The sequence below is a fragment of the Phaseolus vulgaris genome, chromosome 10 (assembly GCF_000499845.2).
Source record: "Phaseolus vulgaris cultivar G19833 chromosome 10, P. vulgaris v2.0, whole genome shotgun sequence".
Classification (NCBI taxonomy): Eukaryota; Viridiplantae; Streptophyta; class Magnoliopsida; order Fabales; family Fabaceae; genus Phaseolus; species Phaseolus vulgaris.
In genome coordinates this window covers 42,401,477-42,410,821 of record NC_023750.2, presented here as the reverse complement: position 1 = coordinate 42,410,821, position 9,345 = coordinate 42,401,477, and the positions used below count along the sequence as shown (strand labels likewise).

At 36.6% G+C, this 9,345-nt stretch overlaps 1 protein-coding gene across 1 annotated transcript; it reads right to left on the bottom strand.

The window, feature by feature from the left end:
* Positions 1-293: 293 nt before the first annotated feature.
* Positions 294-8,949, bottom strand: LOC137818473 (uncharacterized). Its single transcript, XM_068621925.1, has 12 exons — positions 8,528-8,949; positions 7,740-7,966; positions 5,520-5,587; positions 5,199-5,270; positions 4,728-5,074; positions 4,552-4,620; positions 4,385-4,473; positions 2,100-4,277; positions 1,884-1,961; positions 1,670-1,781; positions 1,062-1,112; positions 294-626 (listed from the first exon to the last, which is right to left on the bottom strand). The coding sequence occupies exons 1-12, from the start codon at positions 8,846-8,848 to the stop codon at positions 579-581; spliced, it is 3,660 nt and encodes a 1,219-aa protein (XP_068478026.1). The 5' UTR covers positions 8,849-8,949; the 3' UTR covers positions 294-578.
* Positions 8,950-9,345: the final 396 nt, after the last annotated feature.

Here is a 9,345-nt window from a genome sequence, read left to right as displayed (position 1 = left end):
AAAAAAGAAACTTTACATTCAGCTAAGTTAAACTAAAAAGGAAACTTTACATTCAGCTAAGTTAAACTGACACATCAAGTAACAATAATTATTTATAATCACATAAAATAGATGTTATTAAAAAAAACATATATAAAAAATGAGAGAACTAGATCAATATTCATATATTAACAAAAATTGTTCCCATTTACTTGACCAATTTTAACATATAATTAACATCTGATAATGTAAAAAGTTCAGTGGACACTTGCAACTAACCTTTTAGTCGTTCTGAAATTTGTCTAGGACTACTGTTGAGAGTGAAGCTGGTTAATTTGTTAAACGAAATGAAAGAATATACATTTATGGAGACATGAAAACAAAAGGAAGGACCTTAGCAATAAAAAAAAATATGCCAGACCTATACGCAATAGCAAAATAGACAAAATTTGATTTATACACAGACACAGATATATATGGCTCTACCCAGAAATAGTGCATACCCAACCTACACAACAATTCATCTAAACTGCACATCAAAATTCTTAACCTTCATAAACACCCTTCTATTTTACCAATATATTACTCTTGCACTTTCATCATTTATTATAGGAGTTTGCAAAGTCAGTGATCCTTCGTTTAATATTCTGCAAAAGGCGTGAACAAAGAAGCGTTAGGAACATGTACAAAGAAGTAATGAAACTAGGCAATTATGAGAGAAGACAAGAAGAAGAAGTTATGTCTCCAAAAACGACAATGTATGCTAATTTGTTCCCTAAGTTTAGGTGAATACAGTTTAGTCCCTGAATCAGTTAACTTCAAAATGAATTTATCCTTCTTTGTTAATTTAATTTAATCCCTGTCAACTTCATCAAAAATTTAGAATCTAAAGTTAGTCAATTTCTAGTTGGAAGATCTAATTTGTCATGAAATTGACAGATTCAAGAATTAAATAGTGTATCTACATATATGCAAACTTTCAGGACTAAATCAATATAGGTTGATACTTTCAAAGATGAAATTGCGTATTTACTGTAAAAATAAAATTCTAAATTGAAGTTAGAGAAAATGTAAATAATTACCTCCAATTCCAAATGAAGAACAACGAATATTTTCTTCAATCTCTTGTGTCTCTGCAATTTCATCATGCTCACAAGTTTAAAAGATGTACTAAACACACGGAGAGCTTTACAGATAAGGTAAACACATGAAACACTAGGAGGAAAACAACTCCAATATCCCAAACATAAACTCTTCATGAAAAGATAAATCACTAGTTAGTTTAATGTTAAACTTAACCAAAATTGCATCAAGTCGAACTAGGAAACTGGCAATCAATTACCATTGCTGTTAATGCTATACATACAGGTTGCCATTTAATATAATAAGACGAATCAGCTTAAGACATCCACGTGAACTAGAGGATTCTCGTGTACAATAACTTTCAATAAGCATAAATTCCTTCAAGATTATCGTATGTGTGATTTAGAGAGTACAAACATTTTCAAAGATTATATCATCCAAAAAGAGGTAAATGGATGAGATTAGATAGAAGGAGCTTAAGCGTGTCAGTTTTTTGACAAACTGTTAAATGCAGACATTAAAACATTATTTGTCCAGAATTTGCACTTTATGGTACAATTATACAAAATACTGCTGCATTTATTGGATGAAGCAAAATAGAACATACCGGTCCACAACGTCGATAGGATTCCTTCAGCTGCTCCACAAGGTCATAATATCTATCCATATCTCTGCCTTTAGCTTGCTGTAAATCATCACCTAGTTTCTGAAACTCGTCCCTACAAATTGTGGGTAGAGATGTTAAACAGAACATCGGACAGGTAATCAAACTGCACATCTAAGAGAAAAAGCAATGAACCTTGATTTGTAAGGGCATTTACCTGTAACTCTCCAAAATCTTGTGCAAGGAAGTGTACCTATCATATTTGTCACGATACTCCTCTACATATTCTTTATATCTAGCATTGCATAGGAAAAAATGTATCAGACGCCAAAAAGATCAAGTGCTTTAACTCAAGAGGAGCACCCTATCATAACATGAACCACTGGAACAACGATTAAGGTATAATTAGAAAAGCCTAAGAATAATTGCTTACTGAGAAAAACTCCTTATTGGGCCCTTCAATTCAGGCTCATCCTTTTCATACTTTGAAAAAGAGTAACTATTTTCATCTGAAGATGATTCTCTCTTCTTTTGATCACTATGATTTCTATCAGCAAACCCAGAATCCTTTCCTCCATCAGCCATCTCTTCTACTGAATTAGATGTTTGCCTTTTACTTTCTTTCACTGGGTAGAAAACTATTCCCCCTTTGCCATCCTGTTGTTTAGATGCATTTGCAGGCACTCCTCTATTGCTTTCACTGCGACCTTCCAAGTCAGTATCTCGGCTCACCCCAGATTCATTATTTCTATATTTACTACTCATTTCTGACAATTTGTTTTGAGATCCAACTTCTGCATTATCAGCTTTCAAATGTTGTGAATGAGTCTGCACAACTCTTGAACGAGATTTTGTTGAATCCTCAAAATGATTATCTGAGTTCTTTTTGTATGTGTTGTCCAAATTACTGGGTAAACCAGAATTTACAAAGGCTGAGGACTGTTTTCCTGAATCTGAATTTGCCTTCAATGATGGTTTTACTCTAGTAATATCTGAATTCCTGTCCTCTGAAGTGTTGTTTGTTTTGTTTTCCAACTGTTTAAAAGAACCTTTTCGTTCAAATTGCTTTGCAACATGAGTTTCATCTGGAGTGGACTCACGAAGTTCTCCCAACTCCAAGTCTGAAAGCTCTCTTTGAAGAGAGACACCTCGTCCATTAGTTACAGGGGATTGATCAAGACCAATTCTGTCGCTTTCCTTAGGTGATATTCCCAAGTGTGACTGTGTACTTTGCCGGTGTTCTCTTGATTTACCAACCATTTCACCTTGTTCTTGGTAATAAGAATCCATGAATAGAGGCTGTTTACTTCCATTACTACCATCCCTGGAATTCCTTGAAACTTTTTTCTCAGTGGCACTGATATCTTCATTTGATGCATCTTTATGAGATTTATCTTTCTGTACGGAAGAAGCTTCTCGTGCAGGGAAGTCATTTGCTGAGTGTTTTTTGCTGTGCCTTACACTTTCTCCTTGTTTATCTGATTTTTCCCAGGAGTAGGAAGGGTTTTCCCAATGGGTTTGAGATGAGGACTTTTGTGGAAAATCTGAACTAGATTTTCCAGGAAATGCTCGATTGGGTCCTTTTTGTAAGCCAACACTTAAATTCGCTTGCCTATCAGCTCTGTTCAACACTTGTACATTAGGTCCCTTACCAGTGTCTTCAGTAAATTCAGAAGGAGACAAGTTCCGAGAATTTTTTAATGTCTGCACATCAATACCAGGAGACAATTCTGCTTTTAACCTCTTTGCACGTTCTGTTTTCTCATCTACACTCTTCACATCAGAAACCCTCTTATGTTTACCTTTAGAGAACCTATCCGAGCTGTCAGACTGTTCATGCCTAGACCTATCTTTAACTTCACTTTCTTTTTCATCAAACAAACTTCCTGTATAATTTTGGCCTTCCTGGACCTGTTGATAGTCAATTGAAACGGGTCTCGTCTCTTCTGCATATTTTCCACCTCTATTTGGAATGGTAGCTGGAGGTAGAGCCAATTCAGTTTCCCGTTCCTCAGGTAAGTCCTTTTCAATTTCAATTGCATCAGATTCATTACCATCCTGTTTCTCATCAACCTCGTTCTGCATTGATCTTCCATCAGGAGATTTTCCTTGAATGGGTAAGGGCATCCTTTGATCAGATACTTCAGCTTTTTGCTTTGACTCTTTCTCATCATCACTAGTCATAATATCTACATCCTCATCAGAACCCTCCAGTCCCTCCTTGCTGCTAGAAGATGCATCACTTTCACTGTCACTACTACTCCCGCTCCCTGATCCCGCATTACTTCTGCTCCTACTGTGGCTTCCACTGTCACTGCCACTATCGCTGCTGTCACTGTCACTGTCACTGTCGCTTCCGCTATCACTGGAGCTGCCTGCCTGGCCTTCACTGTAATCAGAACCTTTTTTGTCACCAAGGATATCAGGTGAAGTATGTTGGGCATCAATTTTTTCCAAATTGTTTGTATCTTCTTCTACTTTGGATTTTACATTAACCATTTCCTCCATATCAACATTTGGGACTTTTTCTTCAGATTCTCCCTGTGGGGCTGATGTCTGGTCATGAAACTCTTCACGAGTAGGTATCTGGCTGTGATTGTCATCAGGAGAACTGTACAAAAAAATATACACCTTAAATGCACGAAGAGGCCCATAAAAGTGAGGTACTTGTAGTACTGGTTTATTTAAGCTTATTTAAGAAAAATAAATAAAGGGCACCTTCCGCTTTCAATCTGAGGCTTATTTAAGCTTTCCAAATCCACTTCTGGTTTCAATATATACCTTCCTGGAGCCTGATATTTTGCAATCTGAACATCAACATTAACTGAAATATTAGACAACAAGTGTATCATAAAACAATACCCTAAAAAAAACCCACTACTTACCTTTTTTATAATTGGCTCAATTTTCTTTATGGAATTTGGAAGTGTGTCTCCTACGGCTTTCTCCAAAGCCTATAATCAAAGGGGGGGAGGCAGTTAGAAAGATAAATTAGACGAATCCAAGTTAGAGAAATTAAAAAAAAGCCGAAGAATCATATTTTGGATCTCTTGTACAACACCTTCAAAGTCATTCCACTAGGTTTATCCTTTAGAATAGAAATTAACATGCCCTGCAAATCTGCTGGTTTAGACCCATGAGGCCCCTTGCCACCTGGTGTGTTCCTCACAGCTTTGTTTGTCCTGGTAGAAGTTTCTTTCTCAGAGACAACATTAGTATCTTGTTTACCTGTCATCTGTGCAGGCACAGCATCCTCAGAGGTCTTAGACATATTTACAACTCCTAGTGGAGAGGAAGAAGCAGCAAAAGGATCTGGTGGAGACGGTTGAGGAGAGGAATGTCTGCCCTTGGTACTTGTACTTGTTGAAGTCAACCCAGATCTATGGGAAGATTTTGGGGGTCCACCAGCTATAAAAAAAAGTTCCAGACATTACAGATGAATTACATGAGCTAACAGAAATTTATCAAAAGGGTTTCAATGCTGGTAAGCGATGCCATCTTGAGATTGATTGATTGATGTAAACTTCAATACCTTGAATGGTTTCCACTTTCCTTTTTTTAAGTGCAGCCTCTTTCTTCTTACTGTAATTTTTCCATGTTGTAGCTGGACAAGGGAAGTACAAGGCTATTCAGCAAAATAGTTAAATATAAATTAAACTAAAGACGGTAAAATTGGAAAGCTTTTGGCAGAAGAAAATAGAGAGGTGATAAGCAGGAAATCATGTTCAATATCAAAAAAATATTCTACTTGCTCATCTCAATGAAATAAGAAAATAACAATTTGAAATTTTCACTCTGAAAATATTACAGGAAAAATAAATCTGTAAAATACAAGAAACAAAAGAAAAGTTACCCTCAACAGCTGCTAATGCCTTTATCTGACTTTTCATAGGCGGGTTCCCAGGCTCTAAGACAATGGCTCTGTTGGAAACAACAAAAATAAATGAAGAAGTGGCCAAAAGAAGAAAATGGAGTAGGGGAGAAGAGGAGTCATACACCACAAACAATCACTGTGTGGAATAAAAGAAGAAAATTCATTGAATGACAATAAATATATAAGCAACTGATTTTGAAAAGAAACGCAAAGAAACAGATGAGTTGATTAAGTTTAACATTAGAAATAGAGTATATACTGAACCAAGAACCTCTGTTACATTTGGCTGAGTATTATGCCAACAACAGTTCATTTACTTTTTTACAAAAAATGTTGAGAAAGTAGCTCTAATTTAGGATAGAACATTTTATCTTTCCTGTACATATTCCAGAAGTATTTCTAATTATTAGAATATATTGTACCACCGTAATTCCTGCCTTTTCATTTATTAGGGCTAGCCTACATATGAACATTAGAGCTTGAATATTTTGAATCACGGAATAATATGCGATAACTATTCCTCGAATTTCAAGTAAATAAAGCTTTAGCAGAATGTTATTTTCATTGTATATGGTAACGTTACAGAATTGAATAGTACCAGAAGGTCAGAAAAATGGACAGATTAACATTAACTCGTATCCTTGGGTCTGAAACAAGACTCAAGAAGATTGATGAAACTTCTCTAAAATCCAGGGATTCAAGACTCTCAAAAGTCATTCCAAATCCCCTAGAATTATATTACTCTCTCTCCCTCTCGCCCCTATTACTTTGGTTCAAGCTCCCACTCAACAAATTATTTAGAAGCTACACCTAACTGCCCACTGCAAGACTGTTAACTACTGTGTAGTAAATAACAAACTGAACCCGAATCTATTCCCCCTATGCTCACATCTATTGTTTGCCTATAATACAAATTCAATCCACTATAGATGTGTATAATGTAGAGCTGGTGAATTCAATCCACTGTAGATGAGTATAATGTAGAGCTGATGCACGCTTGGACAATCCTCACCACACTTGGTTTTGTGGTTAAGTTAGACCTAACCCAAAATTTCAAGATGGTATCCAAGTCTATCACAGATATGATAGTGCGCAATCTTTAACTGTCTAAAGTTCTACCTAACCCGACAGCTTTACCAAGGCAAAATTTAAAAAAAAAATCTACTTAGCCCTGCAGCTTTGTTACTGCAATCTACCTTGTCACACAATGCAATAAATCTCCACTCTTTACATGTCAAAATTCTTCAAATGGCTGAAGACACGCTAGTGATGACAAGAGGATGCAGTATGCATGCGAAAATCACAACAACCCTGACAGCCACAATAGCAAACAAAATCACAATTTTGGAACCAAGGAATGCCTAATGCAATAGCCCTACAACGTTGTTGTAATGCCTATTTATCAACACTGTGAGCTTATAAATGCTTGAGTTATTTTATCAGCAAATGTTAGTTATTAATATGTTAGTTTTTGTTAAGGAGGACTGAAACCTACAACCTATCCCTCCCTCCCTTCCACTCTTAGCACGAACTCAACCTTATACCCCCTTATAAAGGCTTGAGGAATCCTTGCTTCATGAACTAAATTTTAGGATCAAGTTAAGTTCAACCCTAATTCAAAAGCATCTACTATCAAAGCCCATAACTCATCTCACAAGTTCCTTTTCGTTAATAATTTGTAATATAATTCTGAAAGAAATAAAAGTTGTAGCAACCATAGATAAGACTTACAAAAAACTAAACATCAAAACTTCAAAACTCAGATTTGATATTACCCTAGTGGTTGTTTGAAATTTGGACTTGGATCCTCTAGTGACACATGATTTATCATGAATCGGCTCTAACATCAACCATTAATTTGCCACCAATAACTGATATTGCTTACTTTACATTCAAAAGTGAATTGCTCACTTTAGAGGAACCAAACCTATGTATCAATTGACTTTTATCGCATACCTTCAAATTTGGAAATACTTTAATAGATTGCTCCAAGAGATACCATAGAACACACATATTATTCTTTTTAAACATAAGTGTCATCTGCATTTTCTTATAAAAGCATCCGAAATGCAAGCTATAACAAATTAATAAGGAAAAAGACGGAAGATCACTGAAAAGACAAGGTTTTCAAAGGATGAGTGCATAATATGAAGTTCACGAGGTAAAAGTTAAGGAATATCCCCAATTATGGCTACATACTTGCGAGACTTCATTTTCCGATCAGCTTCCTCTGACCGCCTTTTGACATGATTTTTGGTGGACTCATCCAAGATACGCTGCACATTCAGTTTGCGCCAGGCACACCCAGATTCAACAAGCAAACCATTACCATCTTCGCCACTCTTACGCTCTTCATAAATATCACAGAGGTCCCCCAATTCCCTTGACCACGTAAACCTGAACTCCTTCCCACCAACATCTATAATCTGGCACAAATAAAACAGCCATTCCAAACAACAAATCAGAAATTGCGTAACAAAATCCCAAACGCACAGAAACAGAAGACAAGCCTCGTGGCAAAGTAACCTGATTTCACTCTCGAATAGAAACAACATTGATAAGTTTAAAAGTCGGTCATTTAGCATATATCATTGCAAACTGAATCAAATTAGGCACAAATACACCCTCCGACTTCCAAGTAGCACTATCATTATAACACAGTTCAAAATGAAGTAACAGCAATACAGATTTAAAATCAGTAAAAATTCAATTTCCGTGAATGAATTTCGCACAACTTCACAGTAAGCGTACATTTCACAATAAGCATAGACGTATAATTTCAAATTCAAATTCTGTTTTGAACCGTGAATACGACGCTAACCTAGTCTATATTTCCACTATTCTTCATAACGTTTGTTTGTCTTTTTAGTCCAAATAAACTTAAATGAGCATAACACAAAAATGAATAAACAAACACTTTAACGTTCGATTCGATGCAATGACCAATCGAATGCTGAGAACCAAACAAGTTGAGCGAGAAGCGTTACGTTTCCGCTTGGATTGTGAGGATTGGGGCCGAACTTCATACGCGCAGTGCCGCCCTGTGACTCCACGCGCCTGATCTCCTCCACGAGGTCGGGCGCGAGCCGTATGATCATCGAGAATGCAAGCGAATTGCTGCCGGAGATCAGGCTGAAGGTCTCCTCCACCGCTGCCGTCGCCGCCACCTCCTTCGCGGCGTTGCGGGAGGAGGCGCCGAGGGAGAGGCGGCCTCCGGGAGCGGATGAACGGTGAGGCGCCGGAGGAGGAGGGAAGGAGCGGCGGTTGGGGGCGCCGCGGCCGAGCTTAGAGGAGGCGCCGCCGTACATGTCGGGATTGCCGTTGCGTTGTTTTTGCCTCCGAGATGTCTGTTAAGATGATGGTGGAACGTACCACTATGCGATAAAAAAAAATGAAAATTCCACAGCAAAAAATAATAATAGAATTATATATATTTTCCTTTTTCTCTCTCTCACTCTTTCTTTTTCTTTCACTTACAATATTGCCCCTGTATGATTTGGATATTCTTTTTTCTTCTACCCTAATTTGCTTTGTGTGGGAGGGAATTTTTCACTTCTTTACATTTTTTTTGGCTAATTCTTCCTTCATCAAATTAATTGTCATATGTATCCATAATTTTTTTTAAATCATAAATTGTTCTTATAATTTTTTTCAGATTAAAACTTTCCGATCTTAACGTCTGAAAGACATTCATTTACTGAGAATAGTCATATCCGAAAGATATATATCTTAGTTTTATATTTATATATATGTAACTGCTTTATTTGTATTGTGAATATATATATACGGAAGATTAAAGATAAAA

Bases quoted from the DNA above. Each gene is read 5' to 3' on its own strand.
- LOC137818473 (XM_068621925.1), bottom strand. From the start codon at position 8,848: ATGTACGGCGGCGCCTCCTCTAAGCTCGGCCGCGGCGCCCCCAACCGC. The intron at 4,621-4,727 runs GTGTTGTACAAG...CTTTGATTATAG, and splicing joins CTAGTGGAATGACTTTGAAG to GCTTTGGAGAAAGCCGTAGG. The intron at 1,113-1,669 runs GTATGTTCTATT...ATGAAATTGCAG, and splicing joins CCTATCGACGTTGTGGACCG to AGACACAAGAGATTGAAGAA.